The 23,350-nt window shown below is 41.5% G+C and overlaps 1 protein-coding gene across 3 annotated transcripts in view; it reads right to left on the bottom strand.

Annotated features, from left to right (window-relative positions):
* The window catches only part of fat1a (FAT atypical cadherin 1a), a 274,663-nt gene that overhangs the window by 27,117 nt on the left and 224,196 nt on the right, over positions 1-23,350 (bottom strand). For all 3 annotated transcript variants that reach the window (XM_085970887.1, XM_085970905.1, XM_085970896.1), the window contains 7 exons: positions 21,830-21,983; positions 20,433-20,666; positions 15,360-15,749; positions 14,970-15,184; positions 7,660-7,797; positions 7,164-7,307; positions 5,138-5,335 (listed from right to left, as the gene is read on the bottom strand). In XM_085970887.1, the coding sequence (XP_085827013.1) occupies positions 5,138-5,335; positions 7,164-7,307; positions 7,660-7,797; positions 14,970-15,184; positions 15,360-15,749; positions 20,433-20,666; positions 21,830-21,983 (1,473 nt within the window). The remainder of the gene's footprint in view (positions 1-5,137; positions 5,336-7,163; positions 7,308-7,659; positions 7,798-14,969; positions 15,185-15,359; positions 15,750-20,432; positions 20,667-21,829; positions 21,984-23,350) is intronic.

The following is a 23,350-nucleotide window of genomic DNA, read 5'->3' as shown; positions in this document are numbered from 1 at the left end:
CCTTGTTCCTGTACTCGAACCCTCTTGCTACGAAGGCCAACATACCATTTGCCTTCTTAACCGCCTGCTGCACCTGCATGCTTACCTTCAGCGACTTGTGCACAAGAACACCCAGGTCTCTCTGCACTTCCCCTTCTCCCAATCTATTGCCACTCAAATAATAATCTGCCTTCCTGTTTTTGCCACCAAAGTGGATAACCTCACATTTATCCACATTATAGTGCATTTGCCATGTTTCTGCCCAATCACCCAACCTGTCCAAATCGTACTGGAGTTTCACGACATCCTCCTCACAGCTTACCCTCCCACCCAGCTTTGTGTCATCTGCAAATTTGGAGATATTACATCCAATTTCCTCGTCCAGATCATTAATATATATTGTGAACAGCTCAGTCCTAAATGGCTGACCCCTTATTCTGAGACTGTGACCCTTGGTTCTAGACGCCCCAGTCAGGGGAAGCAGCCTCTCAGTATCTACCCTGTGAAGCCCTGTAAGAATTTTACATGTTTCAATGAGATCACTTCTCATTCTTCAAAACTCTAGGGAATACAGGCCTAGTCTCCTCAGTCTCTCCTCATAGGACAATCCCCCACATTCCAGGAACCAGTCTGGTGAACCTTTTTTGCACTCCCTCTAAAGGCAAGTATATCCTTCCTTAGGTAAGGACACCAAAACTGTACACAGTACTCCAGGTGTGGTCTCACCAAGGCCCTACTGTATATAATTGCAGTAAGACTTCTTTACTCTTATACCCCAATCCCTTTTTTAATAAAGTCTAACATACCATTTGATTTCCCAACTACTTGCTGTACCCTGTATGTTAACTTTTCAGTGACTGTGTACAAGGACACCCAGGTCCCTCTGAATACCAACATTTCCCAGTCTCTCATCATTTAAAAAATATTCTGCTTTTCTATTTTTCAAACCAAAGTGGATAACTTCACATTTCATCTGCCATTTTCTGGCCCACTCACTTAACCTGCCTATATCCCTTTGCAGCCTCTTTGCATTCTCCTCACTACTTACTTTCCACCTAGCTTTGTATCGTCAGCAAACTTGGATACATTACACTCGGTCCCCTCATCTATGTCATTGATATAGATTGTGAATAGCTGAGGCCCAAGCACTGATCCTTGAGGTACCCCACTAGTTACAGCCTGCCAACCCGAAAATGACCCTTTTATTCCTACTCTGTTTTCTGTCCGATAACCAATCCTCAATCCATGCTAATATATTAACCCCAATCCCATGAGCCCTAATTCTGCGTAATAACCTCTTGTGTGGCACCTTATCAAAAGCTTTCTGAAAATCCAAATACACCACATCCACTGGTCCCCCCTTATCTACCCCACTAGTTGCAACCTCAAAACACTAGTAGATTTGTCACACATGAATTCCCTTCCATAAATCGGTGTTGACTCTGCCCAATCATATTGGGCCGTAATTAGCGGCCCCTATGGGCGCATATGCGCCCGTGAGGGCCGCGCAAGTTCTGTGTTTAAGTATGCGAAGTGCATGCGCGAAAACCCAGAACTTGCAATGTCAAGAATCTTCTTGACAGATGATCCGCATCCCCGGGAAAAGGGCCTCCGCGGGCGGAGAGTTGGGCTTTTTGTCCAACTACTGCTCAGTGAATGCCCATGAAATTGTTACGCCTGGTAAAAGCAGGCATAAGTCCAGCATAAGAGTTTATAAAAACATTAAAATGAAATTTTTCCAATCATTTATACATTAAAAGCCTGTACAGTAAGGTAGTTATTTTTCAAAAAAATACATTTTTGTTTTAAATATTTAAATGGTATTGTAATTAATTTTAAATATATAATTTTTTTTATTTGATGTGTAGATGTATTTTTTGGGGTATTCCCTTTCATGCTTATGGGGTTTCCGCACATACAGAATCCGCATAAGCATGAATGGGATCCCCTTCTTTCATTCGTTGGGCCAGCCCATGTGATCCCAGGGGAGCTTGCGAACCGCGTGCACCCAAGATATGCAGGCCTCTGCCCGCGGGTACCCGGACGGGCCCAGGACCACGAGTCTCCGTACCTCCCGGACCACTAGGTACGCGGGCATTTTATTTGCAGATCGGAGGCATTTCCCCGCGGGAAGCCTCCGACCGCAAATTCAGGGCCAGTATGATTTTCTAAAGTGCCCTGCTACCATGTCCCTAATAATAGATTCTAGCTTTTGCCCTACTACTGATGTCAGGCTAACTGGTCTATAATTCCCTGTTTTCTCTCTCCCTCCTTTCTTGACTAGCTGGGTTACATTTGCTACCTTCTAATCTGCAGGGACAGTTCTAGAATCTAGGGAATTCTGGAAGATCAAAACCAATGCATCCACTCTGTAGCCACCTCTTTCAAAACCCTAGGATGCAGCCATTAGGTCCAGGGGATTTGTTGGCTTTTAGTTCCATTAAATTCTGCAGTACTATTTCCTTACTAATACTAATTTCTTTAAGTTCCTCATTCTCATTAGGCCCTTGGTTCCCTACTATTTCCAGAATATTTTTTGTATCTTCTTCTGTGAAGACAGATATAAAGTATTTGTTTAATGTCTCTGCCATTTCCTTATTCACCATTATAATTTCTCCTGTCTCTGCCTGTAAGGGACCCATGTTTACTTTCACTAATCTCTTCCTTTTTACATACCTATAGATGCTTTTACAAACTGATTTTATGTCTCTTGCTAATTTACTCTCATTATATTTTCTCTCTTTATCAATTTCTTGATCTTCCTTTGTTGAATTCTAAAATCCCCAGGCTTACTACTTTTTTGGCCACATTCTAAGTCTCTTTCTTTAATCTGATACGACTTTTAGCTTCTCGTTAGCCACAGTTGGACCATTTTTCCCATGGGGTTTTTATTCCTTAAAAGAATGTATATTCATTGTGAATTATTAATTATTTCTTTAAATGTTTGCCATTGCTTATCTACCATCATATCTTTTAATCCAGTTTCCCAACCTATCTTAGCCAACTCGCCGCTCACACCTACATAGTTTTCTTTGTTCAGAGTTAAGGCCCCAGTTTCAGACTTAACTAAATCACTCTCAAACTCAATAAAAAAATCATATAATCACTGCACCCCAGAGGTTCCTTTACTAATCAACCCTGTCTCATTGCTAGACCTAAAATAGCCTGTTCCCTAGTTGGTTCCTCAATATACTAATCTAGAAAACTATCTTGAATGCATTCCATGAACTTGTCCTCTGCACTATTACTACAAATTTGGTTTCCCCAGTCTATATGAAAAATCAAGTCCCTCATGATTACTGTATTACCCTTGTTACATGCACCTCTAATTTCCTGATTTATACTGTGCCCGACACTACAACTACTGTTTGGGGGCCTATAAACTACTCCCACCAGTGTTTTCTGCCCCTTGCTGTTTCTTAGCTCCACCCAAAGTGATCCTACATCTTGTTTTTCCGAGCTAAGAGATGGGGGTGGAAGAGGCACTCTGGGGGAGGAGGACCCTACCCAGCCATCGGCAGCGGGCCGCAGTATTTGTGTGGACCAAGGAGGAGCATTTCTGCTCCTGGCCCCACATAAATTGCCCCCAGAAATGTTTCCAGGCCATTTATGGAGCAGCTAGTGAGGCCACTCACTGCCTGGTACAAATGGGCAGAGCTTGCGCAGTGCTCACTCCATTCATTTGTACTTGCAATTTGCAAATAGAGTCCTACAACTGGCGTAGGACCTCGAATTGCATATGTAAGCAGCCTCCCAACTGTTTCAGGCGAGAGTGCTGGGCACCCATTTACAGGCCTCCCTGAAAAATGTATCAGATAGGCCCTGGGCGCTCAAGGTGCAGCTGCTACTTTCCTCCCATTTTCAATTGCCTCAAACAGTTGAAAGTCATGATCATTTCTTCTATTTACCCTTATAAAAAAGTTCCCCTTTAATTTAAACATTTTGGGTTTTTTGAACCTCTATTTAATATCAGGCCCTGCAGATAAGATTGTTGAACTATTGGTACTGAACAATTATTCCTACTTTTACTTATAAAGCATTTCAAAGCACTAAGACTATGTAGTGTGGGTAAATTATGGCATTTGGAGAGTTATTAGATTGAACTGTTCCATTATGCAGCAGCATACAGTACCACCAATTATATTAATTGTCTAGGATGTGCTGAGGCTGCCTGAAGTCAAAAATTCAAATAATGTTCATTTCAAATTTTTCTGCTTCTGGCAAGGACAAGTTGATAGTGATTTTCATAGTGTGACGCTTTCCTCAAACCTCATCCTAACATGGACAATCCTTTTATTTTTTGGCAATGTATCTTCTCTCCTCTTCTGATGGTGGTGACTCCTGCTGCGGTATGGTTCCAAAGATCCATGAGTAGTGGGCACCAATGTTCCCCTTAATTTTTTCTTTGGGTGTGCGGCCCGGGCTGCGCAGGACCTAGAGGGAGCGTTGGTGGGCACCCTTGAATACCTTGTTCAAGTGGCAATTCATCCTGTGTGAGGCTACATAGTGAGTGCTGGCAGACTATTTAATCATGGGGAGAGCGAGATGGACAGGAGGTATAGCCGAATATGCCTGCACTTTTCAACTAGGGTCACTGGTTAGCAATCATGGGGTTGGGGGGACCCTGATTGATTTTCCTTTTCATAGCCAACAGCTAACTGTACAGGCTGAGATTGTCTAACGTAGCATAGACTAGGAATCAGATCTGTATGGCTTAGTTGTACACTGACTGACTTCATCAACTGAGACAACAAGAGCCGACATGATTCACTTGACATTATGGGATAAATTTTAATCAATAGCACTGCCGGCACAGAGCTTTTTGTGACAGGAGTGAATATTGGGAATTCAGGGCAGAGGTCAGTGCGCCCAGGTACTCCACTTCCATGATCTTCTGTCCATTAAAATAGAGGGAAAATCATATGGGCTACCAATCGGACACCCTGACCATTGTGCCCAAATTCTTGATGTGTAATACCATCACGTGAAGCTTTGTGGCAGGAGCACTAACTCGTAAAATTTATCCCTATATTCACATCAAATTGATTCTGTTTCATGCAACGACAAAAAAACTTATACAATGCAGAATGTATCATAGATATCCAAAACTGAACAATTTGGGCCCATAGTAGAGCACAAGATTAGATATTACTTTTACCTGTACTTGCAGTAGATACATATCTTTGACCTTGTGGTTGAGATGATATGATGATATGAGCAGACCTTGTGGATTTATCTGAAATTCGTTCTCTTCATTTCCACTAATGATTGTAAAAGTGAATGGAGGGCCATTGTGTGAGGAATCCTTGTCTATCACTTGGAGCTGTAGCACGCTGGATCCAACAGGCTTATTTTCCTACAAAATGGATATCATTTATACTCAAGGTGGCAGTGATTTCTCTATATCACACACATTTCTCAGTTACTTAGCTTGATTATTTTACATGACTCTAGGTCATCATAAGTCTCCTCATAGAGCAGGTAAATTAATTCCAGGACTAACAATAACTTGCATTTCTACAGTGCTTTAACATAAAGACACATCCCAAGGTGCTTCACAAATAGGAGTAAGGAAAATGGAAAGAGAGGAAAGTAGACATTTAGAGAGGTAACCTAAAACTTGGTCAAAGAAACAGTCCGGAGGAGATTTTTGAAGGTGGGGACAGAAGCAAGTAGTTCAAAAGGTTTAGGGAGAGATTTTAAGGAGAAGGATCATGATATCTGATGATGGTTCTGCCACCAATGATGGGTTGAAAGGAGGAGGGATTCACAGAAGGTCAGGGTAATGCTGAGTTTGGGAGGGACTGGAAGAGACTGCAGAGATAGAGTGCGGCACCACATCAAGAGATTTATAGACAAGGACATAGATTCTGAAATAAATGCATTGGGAAACACAGAGCCAGTTTAGGTCAACAAGGGTGAGAATAATGGGGAGCAGGACTTGGTGTGGGACAAGATACGTGTGACTTAGTTTTGGACAAGGTGGAGTTATTGAGGATGGGAGACCAACAAAGAGTATGTTGGAATAGTTGCATGTAAAGGTAGCAAAGCCACGTATAACGGTTTCAGCATCTAAGGAGCGGTGGAAGGGCATTTGCAGGCATGCTTGTGGAGGTAGAAGTAAGCAGTCTTGATAATAGACAAGATAGGAGCTAAAGCTTGAGGTCGAATAGAATACCAAGATTATGAAAGGTCTGGTTTAGCGTGAGTGTGTGGTTGGGGAGAAGGATGGAATTATTGGCAAGGGAATGGAGCTTATTTCTATTTCCCTGCTCAAACTAGAATTCAACCTGTGTTAAAAATAAAAGTACACAGACTCAAGCTCATGCAGTTGAGAATTCAGTCCTTAGGTAGCAGATTATGACTTTGAATCGAGAGATTGATTGCTACACTGTTCCCTTCTGAATGTTATCAATTCTTAGTGGGGGTGTTAGATGGAGTACTATACATACACTCAATCTCCCAGCGAGACAGACTTGACATAATCCATCTCAGTCCCCTTAAATTGAGCTTCCCCCTGTTGATTAGAGGAACGATTTTTGGAGGTTATGGAAAACTGGTCTGGTAGACCCCTACAGTGGACAACGGGACTCACCCACCAATGCCAGATGTGCCAATACTAAGCTTTTTACAGAGTAGATAGTATATTACAATTTCATATCAGCAGGAATGGCAACACTAGTACTAACAATTTAAGTCACAAGCAAATTGGAGGTTCTGATTTAGCCAGTCAATGAAAATTTAGACTGTACCCGGCTTTAGCCCTCTACAACAATCCCTTCCTCCTGACTAGGAGATAAAAATGTAGTCATAGCAGTCCATAGGATATAAAAATATACTGAGAAATTCCAGAAGTTACAATGAATTGATGACTCTTTTCCTAACTTGCTGCACGGGGTCCCAAATGTTATCTGTTTGTGTAGTTCTATGATTCAATGCCCTGCTGCCGGATATTGAACTGATCTCTCTCAATTGTTTTTGTCATGAAAAAAGTCAGCAAAAAAGCAGCAACCTTAAGTGGTAAATACAAAAGTCTGGGTTCCAAAATTCATTAACTAAAATTTTTTTTAAAAGTTTGATTTAGGATCCAACAATTATTGCTCCAGTTTAGTAAATGTAGTTTACAAAAAAACTTCAGAACTAAAAAGTTATTATGTGCTACTGAACATTTTGACCATTCTTACCTGGATGATAATACTATAGTTTGCTTGTGAGAACATGGGAGGATTATCGTTAACATCAGCCACATCAATATTGACTGTAGTAGTATTGAACCAAGGTGGAACACCATTGTCTAAAGCTTGCACTGTCAGGGTATAGCCAGAAATCTATGTAAGGAGAGCAAAATGATCAAAAACAAGCTGCAGCTATGTACTGTATAAGGGATACATCTTCAACAGTAAGGATTTGGATTGCTTTTTCATATATATAAATCCTGTAACTTAAAAAAAAAATCCACTCACAATCACATTCAAAACTCAGAGGTACTTTTGTTTCTAATAGAACCTGATCGTCTATTATCTTTTAAGAAAAATTATTAAGTAATGTTTACAATTTAATGACTTTGGACACAAAAAGTTTTTGGTTCTTTAACAATTAAACAGCAACTAATCGCACAAGGGATAATATTGATAAATGTAAGGTTTAACTGTATAGTAGGTGCACTTCCAATCTACTTACTTTTTCTCTGTCCAAATGTTGTGCCACTTTTATTTCCCCTTTGGTAATGTCAATGGTAAATGGACTTCCTTGATTGCCATTAATAATAGAGTAGTGGATCTGATTGTTTGATGGGCCATCTGAATCATCAGCTATGACCTACAGAAAATGATAGGATCACATTATTCTAAAACTTTTAACATATCCTTAACATCTGGCAGTGCAGAGAGACTTAATACTAATATATTTTCACATAGATTCTCTTGGGAAATAACCTCCATTGCAAACATGATCAGTGTTCACATGTTAATGAAGTTCAGTTCCAGGCACATATGCTACATCAGCAGAAGTAATAACAATGTTTCATTATAAATTAAACAGGGCCAGCACCTTAAGGCCCTCATTTGAAGGTTCCATTTTTTTTACATAACACTGACATTCTTTCTTATATTTTACTCAAATTCTGGCAATTATACATCAGCTAAATCAGAAAATTATTTTACACCTTGGTTCAAACAAAAACGAAATTAATATCCACACTATAAGGCTCACAGAACAGTGGGTGCAATGAAGGAGTAAAGGGGTGAAAATGGCTCTCAGCAGTGTTAGTAATAAACTCATTGGCATTTTAGTATTGAACTCTTGTGCATACTTTTTTTTAAAAAACACACTGGGCATGAAAATGGGTTTGGGGCGATAACTTTTAAAAGTTTGGAAAATTAGCGCCAGGCGCTATATTTTTCTATATTTTAAAAAATGTGGTTTTCTCGCTCCAAGAGGGAAGTGGAGCGCTAAATCAAGTGCTCCACTTCCCTCTACGAGCATGATCGGCAGCAGGCGGGGCAGTGAGTTCTGTAGCGGTGCACACTGGGCCGTGCAGCGCTGCCGCGTTGGAAGACTCCTTCCCTCCCTTAAAGGGCCCTCGCTGCAGGGTCTGCAAAAGGGCACCTACCTGGACCACCAAGGGAGTGACAACCTGCGATCGATTGCGGGTAGGAACCCGCAAAAAAAAAATCAAAAAAGGTACTTTAAAAAAAAACTTACCTCGGCCACCTCGCCTTTAAGCATCGCCTCTAAAGCGACCGGTCGCCCGATGCACATCCCCTGAAGCTTGCATTGTTTTCACCCAGCAATGCTTCCGGGGGCGGAAATGAATTTTGGGTCCAGGGTGATGCACGGCCAGATGATGTCATGATCAGATAGAGGTTATCACCGCCGCAAACCGGCAGGTGAATTTCGCGGGCGGCGGTAACATCGTAGCGCCCAGTTATCGCCCCCCGGAGGCAATAACGGGAGGCGCCAAGGCACCGAATTTCTAGCCCATTTATTATTCCGCTTAGAATGCAATAATAGTGCACAGCGGAATTTCATACAAACATGCTAACACATTTGTTAAAAATAACCAAGCGCAATTTCACTCACACTGATCTGTAATAATGTGCAGTGTTCTCAAATCTTTTACATATTTAAAAACTAGCCTATCGCTCTTGCAAAATAAATAAAGTTGTAGCTCGTGTGTAGCCTGGGACCTAGACCACGGTTTCTGGTAGATGGAAATTCAGAAAATGCTAAATTTCTCCTACACTCTTGTTACTGACCTCCACAATAACAAACAATGACACCCTCCACAAACTATAACTCATCCAGAAACTCATGGCCCACCTTGTTACCAGCACTTAAGCACAAATCCCATTACTTCTGTCCTTTCCAAGTTCCTCTGGCACTTTGGGCCCAGAGAATTGAAAGATCCTCGTTATCACCTTCCATTCTTACCACGTCACACTTTTTTGCCTCCCTCCTAACCCCTTTTTTCCTTTCCTCCCCTCCTGCTCAGCATTTGCCTTATGCAGAGCAGGAGGGGAAGAAAAGCATTATTTTTGTTTTTATGATTCATTCACTGGATGTGGGCATCGCCGGCAAGGCCAGCATTTATTGCCCATCCCTAATTTCCCTTGAGAAGGTGATCAATGTTGAACCCCAGGATGTTGATGGTGGGGGATTCAACAATGGTGATGCCATTGAATGTCAAGGGGAGGAGGTTAGACTCTCTCTTGTTAAGAGATAGTCATTGCCTAGCACTTGTGTGGTGCAAATGTTGCTTGCCACTTATCAGCCCAAGCCTGAATGCTGTCCAGGTCTTGTTGCAGGTTTCATTATCTGAGAAGTTGCAAATGAAACTGAATACTGCAATCATCTTTTGTCTTCTACTCAATCTATGAAAGTCAGGAATCCAGCAACAGCTGAAACGCATTGGGAGGATATATTAGAAGGACCATCAAATGAGACCATATGGGTTGAACTGAAGAACAAAAAAGGGGCAATCACACTGCTGGGAGTGTACTATAGGCCATAGAAACATAGAAGATAGGAGCAGGAGTAGGCCATTCGGCCCCTCGAGCCTGCTCCGCCATTCAATGAGATCATGGCTGATCATCCAAATTCAGTACCCTGTCCCTGCCTTCTCCCCATATCCCTTGATCCCTTTAACCTTAAGAAATATATCGAACTCCTTCTTGAATATATTTAATGAATTGGCCTCAACTGCCTTCTGTGGTAGAGAATTCCACAGGTTCAGCACTCTGGGTGAAGAAATTCCTCCTCATCTGTCCTAAATGGCCTACCCCTTATCTTTAGACTGTGACCCCTGGTTCTGGACTCCCCCGCCATCGGGAACATCCTTCCTGTATCTAGTCTGTCTAGTCCTGTTAGAATTTTAAATGTTTCAATGAGATCCCCTCTCATTCTACTAAACTCCAGCGAGTACAAGCCCAATCGACCCAATCTCTCCTCATACGTCATTCCTGCCATCCCAGGTATCAGTCTGGTAAATCTTCACTGCACTCTCTCCATGGCAAGAACATCCTTCCTCAGATAAGGCGACCAAAACTGCACACAATACTCAAGGTGTGGTCTCACCGAGGCCCTGTACAACTGCAGCAAGACATCCTTGTTCCTGTACGCGAATCCTCTCGCTACCATTTGCCTTCTTAACTGCCTGCTGCACCTGCATGCTTACCTTCAGCGACTGGTGCACAAGGACACCCAGGTCTCGTTGCACTTCCCCTTCGCCTAATCTATTGCCGTTCAGATAATAATCTGCCTTCCTGTTTTTGCCACCAAAGTGGATAACCTCGCATTTATCCACATTATACTGCATCTGCCATGCATCTGTCCAATCACCCAACCTGTCCAAATCATACTGGAGTTTCTCGGCATCCTCCTCACAGCACACACGCCCACCCAGCTTTGTGTTGCCTACAAACTTGGAGATATTACATCTAGTTCCCTCGTCTAGATCATTTATATTGTGAATAGCTGGGGTCCTAGCACCGATCCCTGCGGTACCCCACTAATCACTGCCTGCCACTCGGAAAAAGACCTGTTTATTCCAACTCTTTGCTTCCTGTCTGCCAACCAGTTCTCTATCCAAGTCAGTACCTTGCACCCAATCCCTTGTGCTTTAACTTTACACGCTAATCTCTTATGCGGGACCATCAAATATTCAGAGGGAGATAGAAGAGGAAATGTGTAGGCAAATTTCTGAGAAGTGCAAAAAAAAGGGCAGTAATAATAGGGGATTTCAACGACTTTAATATTAACTGGGATAAAATCAGTGTAAAAGGTAAAGTGGGGCAGAATTCTTAAAATGCATTCAGGAGAACTTTTTTTTTCAGCCAGTACGTAGTAAGCCCAACAAGAGAGGGGGCGGCTCTGGACTTGGTTTTAGGGAATGAAGCTGGGCAGGTGGAAGGGGTATCAGTGGGAGAGCATATTGGTGGTAGTGATCATAGTTCAGTTAGATTTAGTGTAGTTATGGAAAAGGACAAAGATAGACCAGGAGTAGAAGTTCTCAATTGGGGAAAGGCCAATTTTACTAAGCCGAGATGTGATTTAGCAAAAGTGGACTAGAAACAGCTACTTGAAGGTAAATCAGTGTCTGAGCAGTGGGAGGCATTCAAGGAGGAGATAGTGAGGGTTCAGAGCAAATATGTTCCCACAAAGGAAAAAAGGGTGGGACTCTCAAATCTAGAGCCCCCCTGGATGTCAAGGGGCATACAAGGTAGGATGAAGCAAAAAAAAGGAAGCTTATGTCAGATACCGAGAGCAAAACACTGCAGAAAGCCTAGAGGAGTACAGAAAGTGCAGGGGTGAAATGAAAAGGATTAATCAAGGACAGTCAGCATGGATTTGTTAAGGGATGGTTGTGTCTGACTAACTTGATTTAATTTTTTGAGGAGGTAACAAGGAGGGTCGATGAGGGTAGCGTGTCTGTTGTAGTCTACATGGATTTTAGCAAGGCTTTTGACAAGGTCCCACATGGAAGACCGGTCAGAAAAGTAAAAGCCCATGGGATCCAAGGGAAAGTATCAAGTTGAATCCAAAATTGACTCAGTGGCAGGAAGCAAAGGGTAATGGTCGACAGGTATTTTTGTAACTGGAAGGCTGTTTCCAGTGGGGTTCCCCAGGGCTCAGTACTAGGTCCCTTGCTTTTTGTGGTATATATCAATGATTTAGACTTCAATGTAAGGGGCATCATTAAGAAGTTTGCAGATGATCCAAAAATTGGCCATGTGGTTTATGGTGAGGAAGAAAGCTGTAGACCGCAGGAAGATATCAATGGACTGGTCAGGTGGGCAGAAAAGTGGCAAACGGAATTCAATCCAGAGAAGTGAGGGGTAATGCATTTGGGGAGGGCTAACAAGGCAAGGGAATACACAACAAATGGTAGGATACTGAGAAGTGTAGAGGAACAGAGGAACCTCGGAGTGCATGTCCACAGATCCCCGAAGGTAGCAGGACAGGCAGATAAGGTGGTTAAGAAGGCATATGGGATACTTTCCTTGATTAGCCGAGGCATAGAATATAAGAGCAGCGAGGTTATGCTTGAACTGTATAAAACATTAGTTAGGCCACAGCTAAAATACTGCGTGCAGTTCTGGTCACATTACAACAAAGATGCGATTGCGCTAGAGAGGGTACAAAGTAGATTTACGAGGATGTTGCCAGGACTGGAGAATTTTAGCTATGATGAAAGACTGGATAGGCCGGGGCTGTTTGCTTTGGAACAGAGGAGGCTGAGGGTAGACGTAAATGAGGTGTATAAAATTATGAGGGGTCTAGATAGAGTGGAATAGGAAGGTCCTATTTCTCCTAGCGGAGAGGTCAATAACTAGGGGGCATAGATTTTAAGTTTTTAGTAGGAGGATTAGAGGGGAGTTGAGGAGAACATTTTTCACCCAGAAGGTGGTGGGGGTCTGGAACTCACTGCCTGAAAGGGTGGTAGAGGCAGAAACCCTCATCACATTTAAAAATTACTCGGATATGTACTTGAAGTGCTGTAACCTACAAGACTATGGACCAAGGGCTGGAAAGTGGGATAAGGCTGGTTAGCTTTTTTTCGGCTGCAACAGTCACAATGGGCCGAAGGCCTCCTTCTGTGCCATAAATTTCTATGATTCTATGAAAAAAGCTATCAGCCTCCAGGGACTGTATTAGAGGCAGAGCAAAACATCCACACACCCCATGGATGTGTCCTGACCCCGTCCAAAAATCATAGCATATTTTCGGTGGATGCCTGCATTATTTTTCAACTGTGGCATTCACCTCAGTGGGGCAGGGATATCACTATGGCAACTTGCCACAGTGTAAGTGGAGGCACCATGCTGGACAGAGGTTTATTTTTTTTTAAATGGCAGATCAATGTTTAAATTCCTTCCAAAGTGTGAACAGTTTTTGCACTTTCCTATTGCCCACATTTACTTGCCAATGGCAAAATGTCTATGCAAGAATTAAATAACACTCCAACTGCATTAACTTGTGCGCTTAGGTAGGAAATGACTGCATCATTTAATTGAAGCTTGTGCTCATAAGAACATCAGAAAATTCTGAATGAGAAACAGTCACTCAGTCTATTAAGCCTGCTCCACCCAGAGTCCATGATTAATTAATCTATGACGAATTACCCTCCTACACCACCTGTTAGTCTACTATTTTAGGCAACACTAATATCCTTCTTGATCATCTGTAAAAAAAAATTAAGCAAGAATTGTTACATAGTTCTCCAAGCCTCAATCCCACTTCTCAATCACTATCGACCCAACTCCTTTTTAAAGGTGCCAACTGACCCCAAATCAACTACCTTTCCCGGAAGTTTGTTCCACATAGCCACTATCACATTGCAGCAAAAAAGTTCTTTTCTAATCTCGTCTTGCTCGATGCTTGTGCATTATTGTGTGTTGAATTCCATCTCATCCATACTTTTAGCGCCCCGGAAAAATTAGCACCCCAAGAGGGAAGCGGGGTGCTACTGGAAGCACCCCGCCTCCCTCTTGGGGCGCTGCGAGTGAATATCGCGGGGAGACGTGCCGCAGCGCCACACCGCGGTATTGCAGGCCTTCCTCCACTTCTTAAAGGGGAGGGGCCTTGTGCAGCACGACCCGGGGCCTAGCTGGGCCACCAGGAATCGGAGTGCAGGCACAAGAACCCAGCACTCAAGAGAAGTGCCGGGCTCACTGAGCGAAGCCGGCACCCCGCAGGGGGTCTTCATAGGAGGCCAGGGATGGCAGATGGGCAGCAACAAAAATGGCTGCCCGGCATCTTCCCTTTCATTCGCGCTGCCCCGGCCGCAGGTAGGCACCCTTGACCCTGTCAGACATAGCGTCCGACAGCAAGTCAGGGGGCACTACCGAAGATCGCGGCCGGAGCGAGAGCAGGGCGCTGCGCATGGCGATGACGTCATTGCTGGCGGCGCAGCACCGCGCTAACGGTTACCGCCGCCGCTAACCTCCCGCTGAATTTCACGGGAGGCGTTGGCAGCGCCGCACCCGGGCGCTAGTTGCTTTGTGCCCCGTTAGTGCCTTAAGAGGCGCAAAGCAATCGAATTTTTAGGCCTATGTGTCCTAGGGCTTGGGGTCACTCTTGGGAACCTAGGGCTTGTCACTCTTCTTTGTATCCTTTCTAATGTATGTACTTTTTTTTTGTTCTTCACAAAACATGATGATTACTTTAAAGCATGCTGAGGTGGCAGGACCAGAGAACATAAAAAAGGAATAGTGAAAAGTAAATTCAATAAAGATCTCAAGAAAATCTTGTTAATCAGAGTGGTAAATATTTGGAATAGAGGCAAAAGCATTGGGGTTATTCAAAATACAATAGAGGCTATGTTGAGAGAATTAAAGTAGTAGAGGGTTGAGTTCAGTTGCGCCAAATAGCCTTTTTTTCATAACTGACTTTTGAGTTCTGTCTTGTCAGCTCCTTCTTCTTTCTTTATATTATTAAAGTATTCTTAACTCTTAAATGAGGAAAAAAATGTGAAATGTGTTTGAACATACTGTAACAACCAGCTGTCCCAGAGGCGCATCTTCACTTATCACTGCCATGTATACATCATGGCTAAATTTAGGAGTGTTGTCATTGATGTCTGTCACATTAATATTCACTGTTGCTACATCATTAAGTGAAGGTGTTCCACCATCCGTGACTTCCACTGTCAAATAATATTCATGAGATGTCTCAAAGTCCAGGCTTTCAAGCACAAAAATGGCACCTGATGAAAACAAAATGGCAAATTAATAGAAAAGACAACAAAAAAAATACATCACACCAATGATCAGAAATTATGTAAAATTTCCTTCAGATTTTAACCTACTGAATTCTCTACAATAATCAGTGTATTACTACTGAGCAAATGATTTTCAAATTTAGCTACAATTATAAAATACCTGTATTTGCATCTATGCTGAACTTTCCATGTTCATTGCCACTGATGATGGAATATGTAATCTCTGCATTGGCCTCAATGTCCCTGCTGACTGCAAATATCTGAAGAACCTCAGTTCCCAAAGGAATATCCTCAGAAAGTGTGACCAGGTACTCTCTGTGCTCAAACACAGGTGGGTTGTCATTGATATCTAGCACAGAAACCAATACTGTACAAACAGACGATAGCTTTTTGAGAGTGCCTTGATCAGTGACCTTCACAGTAAGACTGTATGAAGCTTGGAGTTCCCGATCTAAAGGTTTCTCCAGGCTAATGATTCCAGATAACTCATCAATGGAGAAGTGATCATCTGCAGAATCCACAAGTGAATAAAGAACCTTACGATTCAAGCCTATTTAAAATTTAGAAAGAAAAAAAGTTTCATCAATGTCATCACTTTAACCATGAACAATAAAAAAGGAAATAATGCAGAATGTTTCCAGTAAATTGTGTTTACTGAAGCATTAAAATTACCTCCATAAAGTTAGTAATAGAAAATGAACATCTTGCATAAGTTTAGGAATGCTTGGTCCTTAATATAATAAAATTCATAATTGTACTATCTTTTTATAGTGATAAGGTATATATACACTTGTATATCAGATGAAAGGTGCTATAGTACATTATAGTTCTTTTTCCATTGTTTATTCCTGAATGGAGTAAACAAATAAAAAGAACTGTAACGTAGTATTAGCAAACTATTAGAATTGCGCTGGGCATTTTGTTTTTACTCTGAATATCTTATTTTTCAACAGAAACACTTTTATATATTTGAGAATACTCTTCCCTTCTGCAGTAATTCATATATATTATTTACCTCAAATCACAATAGGCTGCAAATAGTTTGAACACAACTGGTTCTGCATAAACTGTTACTGTTCTATCCTTTTTGTAAAAATTACCAACATTTTTGTCCCCATAGGCGGCTACTTACTTTTGAGTGGCTCATTCCTTCACCTTTACCCATCAACCTGTGAAAGCAGACTGTTTACAGAGATTTCTAAGCCTCCTACCCTGCACCCGCCCCCCAACCAGGTTCCAACACCAGGCCCATAATGCATCATCAGAGGACCAACTGGAAAATGTACCCTCGTAGGTCCATCCTGGTAAATCAAGGTTCAGTGGTGCTGAATGTATTGTAAAGTTTCATACACAACTTTTTTTCTTCTCTAGCTATTTTTTTAAGTATAAACAAAATTGTAACTTGAAAAATAGTGTTGGTATCCAAACTTCAACCTCTGAGCCAAAAGTGACAACACTGCTTTGAACCACAGAACATCAAGTCCTGGTGAACGAGACAGAATTATAAATTGTTCACTAATATGTATACAGACTGTGAGGTATATTTTTCTTTGTCTGTAAAGGTAAAGGAACATTTTTTTACTAAATTATCATAATAAACCAATGACAGTTTAGTAAAAAAAAAATCATTTATCTGACTTGAGGGAAAATATTCCAAAATCTTTATTTAATATAGTCATGGTTGGCGACCCTAAAGCTATATTTCATTATTAATAAACTGTAAATATACAAGATCAGCCGTTATGCCACCAAGATAAATAATTTATATGATGCATGTAGAGGCTTGATTGATAAGATTATTCATAAATATCTTAAAATTTATTTTAAAATGTGCAAATTCCTTTTAGAATAATTACCGCTGAAATCACTTCAACTTTACTGAAGAAAAGACCTAGAAAATTAACAATGTGGATAAAATCTTTGTTGAATTCATCGTGCTGAGAAACATATGCTTAACAACGTATGCTGCACTCATGTAACTGCTATTGGGCTTCACTGTTCCCTCAGCGCTCAGCATGGATGATTCGTGTACAGAACATTACCATGATGAATGATTTGCTTAATTGCACTGACACGATTGATCCCATTTCTGCATTTTCACTAAAATTACCAGTCACATAAGAATATCAGCCTTATGTGAGCTAAAAATAACACTGTTGGTAAGGGAGTATAGTATTTCTGGGTAATTGTTGTTTAGTCATACTAGAGATTCCCTTGTTAAACTGTCATAAAAAAAAAATCAAATAATGCTGCTTTAAAAAATTGGCAAGTTATAAAATTGTAAATCTCAGTTATAACTAACATCAACAGTATCAAGTGTTACAATCACCAAAGGTGACCCCTACAGCTGTCATTCAGGAGGCCGTTATACCTCTTATCTTTGGGCATCGGGATGCCGAACCTGCTCCGACCTATTCTTCAGCTCGGGAAACAAACTCCCAAAGTAGGAAGCCCCATCCATTCTGATGCCACTGGTTTTCTGGTGACAGAGGCTCCACCCCTCACAAAACTTAAGACCTCTAATATTAGGCGTATCTGGGTTCCAGCCCGATTTCCAGTCCACTCTTGCTAGAGCTACAGCTCGAGTGCATTGAAAGGGCCAAGGATTTTCAAGCCCTATTTGTTTGCCTGGAGTACTATTGACTTGAATGGATAGAGCCCCAAATGATTTTCCCCATGGGACAATGACAATATCCTGTTTGTATATGGAGGTGGAACAAATGATTAAGAATTGATGTGTTGCCATCTGCTATTCACTTTAAAATAACTCTCACAAACAATAGGAGTTGGCTATTCAGCTCCTTGAGCCTGTTCCGCCGTTCAAATAGATCAGGGGTGGGCAATTATTTGGGCTGGAGGGCCACTTAACAAGTTTTGGTGAGCCGTTGAGGGCCGCACACCAATGTTGTCCCTAAGATCCCGCACAGGCCGCTCACCAGCTCCTGCCACTAGGAGAGATACTGCGCCTGCAGTATTGTTAAGTGGCCCTTCAGCCCAAATAATTGGCCATCCCTGAGTAAGAGCTTTTGAAACTAACCAGCTACATTGGCACTGTCTTTGAAAATATACAGAGGTTACATGTTTGACTGTGCAGCTGGCTGTTTGTCATGGTGTTTCCAGTACCCCATGCAGGTATCCATTGTTCCTTATTTTGCTATTTGATTCCAAGGCTACCTCTGTGCAATGCTATTCTTGAAATGATTCAGTGCGCAGAACCCTTCATCAGCCCCAGCACAGTCCAGACACAACAGTAGTTCCAATTAGCATGAACTCTGACCCAGCAGAAATAAACCCACCTCACAGTCCCCCACCTACAGCAAGGTTGAAATGAAGGGCCCTCCATTATGACAGAAACAATAGTGACCACAAAAATGGTGGCAGATTAAACACGCTACTCTATAACCAAAGAGGGCATGTGCAGTATTAGCTGGAGTCCCTGTGCTCCAGGATCCACTCCTGTGTCTAAGGTGGTGATGAGAACCCCCTACCGTCGTACTCCGGGTAAATGGAGTTGCGGTACAGATCAGCCATGATCTAATTCAGTGGTGGGCAAAATGTGACCCGCGGGCCGTATCCGGTCCGCTGGATGGGACAGAAATAGAACGCAAGCCGGGATAGGAAAGACACAGTGCTGATCTCCCTCTTTGGTAAGAGAGTCGTGGAGATGAGCAGCTCTAAAATGGATAGGGCGTATTTGAATACACAGTGCATTCTGGGTACAAACGTCCGCCATTTGGGCCCAGAATCACGGAACGGATCCTTTTAAAATCGGGCCGGGGGGGGAAATCGCTTTTGTGAATTGATAAACTGAATTAAGTATTACTGTGTGTTTTCAGGCTGCAGTTCGGGTCAGTCTCTGACCCACGAGAAGTGAAAGTGACTAATGTGCAGCTCGAGCTCCGGCTTGCGTTCTATTTCTGTCCCGTCCAGCGGACCGGATATGGCCCGCGGGTCACATTGTGCCCACCACTGAATTAGATCGTGGCTGATCTGTACCGCAACTCCATTTACCCATCTTGAATCCATGTCCCTTGATACCCTTACCCAATAAAAATTTGTTGCTCTCAGTCTTGAGTGTCAATTGACCCAACATCCACAGCCTTTTGGGGAAGAGAATCCTACCTTTCTACTACCCTTTGTATGAAAAAGTACTTTACAATTTCACTGCTGAATGGCTTAACTCTAATTTTAAGATTGTGCTTCCTTGTTTTGAATTCCTCCACCAGAAGAAATGACATTTCTGTATCTACCTTATCAAATCCTTTTTATCATTTTAAACACCCCGATGAAATCACCTCAACCATCTAAACTCAAGGGAATATAAGCCAAGGTTATGCAACCTTTCCAACTAATTTAACCTTTTAGCCCCGGTATCATTCTGATGAATCTGTGCTGCACCCGCTCCAAGGCCAATATATCCTTCCTGAGGTTTGGTGCCCAAAACCGAATGCAGCACTCCAGATGGGGTCTGACCAAAGCTCTGTACAACTGAAGCATAACTTCCTCTCCTTTGTACTCCAAATTCTTTAGATAAAGGCTAATGTTTTTTGATTACTTCTTGTACCTGTGCATTATCTTTTAGTAATTTATGTACCTGGACACAAATCCCTTTGCTCCTCCACAGTTCCTTGCCATTAATAAAATAATCCCCTTTTTTTTTTGGATCCAAAGTTGACTAACTCACATTCCCCCACATTGAATGCAATCTGCCTATTTAATCTGTCTATGTCCCTTTGTAACTTCCTCCCCCATTCACACAATTTACTGTGCCTCCTAACTTAGTGTCATCTGTAAACTTGGATATACAGCTCTTGTGAAGGCGTGCTATCAGCACAAGGACTGCAGCAGTTCAAGAAGGCCCACAACTACCTTCGCAGGGTAACTATGGATTTGTAATAAATGCAGCCATGCCACATCCCAAGAAAAAACATGCTATCACTTTCGATTTACAGGAAGTCACTCCTGCATTAAAACAGTACTTAAAAATACATTAATGGTTTGACAAATCATCGACTATCCTTTATTTCTGAATATTGCTGTATTTTCTGAAATGCATTTACGAGTCAGGAGTTCTAGTTACTGTATTTCCAACACTGGGAAGTTGTATTTTTTTGATTTCTAAATAGGACTTTCATTGTAAAGTACATCTGGTAACATCTTATAAATTTGCTTAGTTTCCGAGGACTGTGTTGTAACAAGAGTGGTTACTTACTATCACTGGAGTAAAGCTTACCTGTATCTGGATCAGTAGCTTGAACTCTTGTCAGCAGTGTTTTATTAGCTGTGTTTTCAAAGACTGATACAGTGTAGGGATCAGATGAAAACTCTGGTGCGTTGTCATTCACATCCTCCAGTATTATAACAACATCAGCCTGGCAGAAGCGACCTCCACCATCAGTGGCTCTCATCAATAGGTTATAAACTGCTTGCTGCTCACGATCAAGTGGAGCTAAAGTTTTCAATTCACCTAATATTCAAGTAAAATACAAGTTAATTACAGAAATGCTTATTAAATGACAAGTTTTAAATTTTATGAATAATATTTAAAATTCATTTGGCTTTCAACAGATTTTAGAACTCAAAAGCTTTTTAGCATTATATTCTCCAGTTATCTGATAAAGCCATACCATTTAACAAATTTATAATATATACCCAACAGTACCCAAGCTTTTGGTTTCGACGTTGCCATATACTTTCATTCCATAAATGATTGTAATTAACTTCCTGGAGACTGAGATTTACAGTAATATAAATCAATTCAACTGCGGAAACAAGAGTGTATCCTTGCAAAGTTTGGACGCATCCTTAAATGAGCATAAACCATGCAAAATAAACAAAGGTATTGGCCCGGAATTTGCGGTCAGTGGCGAAGCGTAGGCGCTCGCCACCGACCTCGAAGAAAGCTGCCCACAAAGATATAGCGATCTCTGTGGCGTCGATTTCAACTAACCCAACTTTTGTTTGAATCTGGCGTCAAATCAAGCGAATCTCCAGCGTCCAGCAGCAGTGATATCGTCAAGCTGGCTAGCAGCCAATCACATTGAAGAATTCTCACAGAAAGTAAAGTGCACAGATTCTAATATACTTTTTATAAATTTTACATAGAGCGAGATAAAGATTGGGACATACACATAGGATTATGGTAGAAGATGAATTATCATAAACAAACTTTAAAAAATATTACTTTAAAAATATATGTAATTCGTAATCATATTAATGGAAACATTTGACATTCTACAAATATAAAATTAGTTTTTCAGGGCCAGAACGGTTGTTCAGCAATCACTACGCCATTAAAAACCCAATTATACCTCTTTCAACAAGGTTTTACTTTTTTTTGGGGGGGGGGGGTTAATAGCGATGTTCCAGCATAATAGGGGAAGTTTTCATTCTTCAGCGTGATTTCAATTGATTGCTGGCTCTGGGGAGTTCCACAGCGTAACCTGTGGCGGAGCACTGACTGACCGCAACTTCAGGATTTCCGCTTTTATCTGCACATGCGCTAAATCCTGACGTTGTTGTCAGTTTCAGAGTGTATTAACAGCGAATGATGACAGTTTCGCCGTCATTACCACCGCAAAATCCGGGCCATTATATCTTACTACAATAGAACAGTGGGAATATTCTCACCAGTGCCTGGATCTAGTCTGAATTTCTCTGCACCAGTTCCTTGGAGCGTGTAAGTGATTTCTGCATTTGAACGAATATCTGCATCGTCGGCAAACACCACAAGGATTAGTTTGGCAGAAGGAACATCCTCCGCAACGGTCTCGGTGTATAGTGTCTAAAAAGAAATATCATGTACAATATATTGCTTTGAACAATTTTCCATTTTCCAGGCCGACTCCTGCTCCTAATTCTTATGTTCCTATGTTTCCCCCCCCCCCCCCCACCCCCCCGCAAAAAAAACTTGAAATAATGGCAGATGATAGAGACATGGAAGAAAGATGCTGCTGTAGTTTCGCATGATATTTTATAGATCCACTGTTAATATTGAAAATCTTTTAAAATCCTACTAAATCAATTATACCTCATCACTTTTCATTTATTTCTATTGTGCGGTCAATCTTTTTCAGCCATTTGTTTCCTCTCTTGCCACCAAACATTCACCCTTAGCGGACAAATGCGCTGGTGCGATGGCATGAAGCTATATAGTTTGATGTCACTGAAGATCTTATTGTAACACAGTGGCTATTTTTAATACAAGTTGATCTCCCATGGTATTGCACATGGAGAACTGAAATTAAGTGTAAGCTTTAGGTCAAGTGGGACTGAAGAATGGGGGATAATTGGACCAGGGTGTGTTGATGTAATTCAGTCCTTATTTTAAAGTCATACATTCTGTCCTTATTTTCTATATTTTTATTATGAATTTCGATAGCCACATTTATAATGCAAGCTGCTCATATAAACCTGACCCATTACAATTAGACCCTCCTGGCAGTAATGGCACTGTAATGCATCTACTAGAGGGAGGGTACAATTACAGTATGGTAAATTTACATAGGCAGTATCTATTATAAATGTGAACACAGGAATATATAATGGAATAAGTTGACAGCAAGTGGATGCAGGCATAAGATATAATCTATATATCTATCTATCAAGAAATATCATTTGATATAACTGTATAATCCCAATGCTAAGATAACCTTTCATACCAACCTCCATAAAATTCTGCTCACGTGCTTTAAGTGTATGTGCTGAGGAACAGCAGACATAGATCAATATAAAGTAATCCACATGGAACAGAAAATTGCAAACATGTGTGGATTTATGTTGCTTGCTGACCTTTTGCTGAAATGTGAGGCTGATTTCAACAAGGCTAAGTGGGTACCACACTGTATCTCAAGAATGTTGGGTCATAAATTGAAGCAAAGGTAATTCTAACCTTGTATACGTCACATTTGGGATATGGTATACAATTTTGGGCACCTACCTTCTGAAGGACATGATGAATTGGAACAGGATTAGAGAAAAGTCCCAAGGATGATTATTAGACTTAGCACTACAAATTATAAGAGCTGATCTTGTTTTCATTGCAGAAGATTGAGAGGACCTTTCAAATGCTGAGAAGTGCTGATAATGTAGAAGAAAGCTAATCTGTAAGCAAATGGCAGTGTATTTTTGTACATAGGAATAAAATTAAGA

Source organism: Somniosus microcephalus, chromosome 2 (assembly GCF_052327205.1).
Source record: "Somniosus microcephalus isolate GS21.2 chromosome 2, FLI_Smic_1.0, whole genome shotgun sequence".
In the NCBI taxonomy this organism is placed as follows: Eukaryota; Metazoa; Chordata; class Chondrichthyes; order Squaliformes; family Somniosidae; genus Somniosus; species Somniosus microcephalus.
Note: the sequence above shows the minus strand (reverse complement) of the source record. Positions and strands in the feature narration are given on the sequence as shown.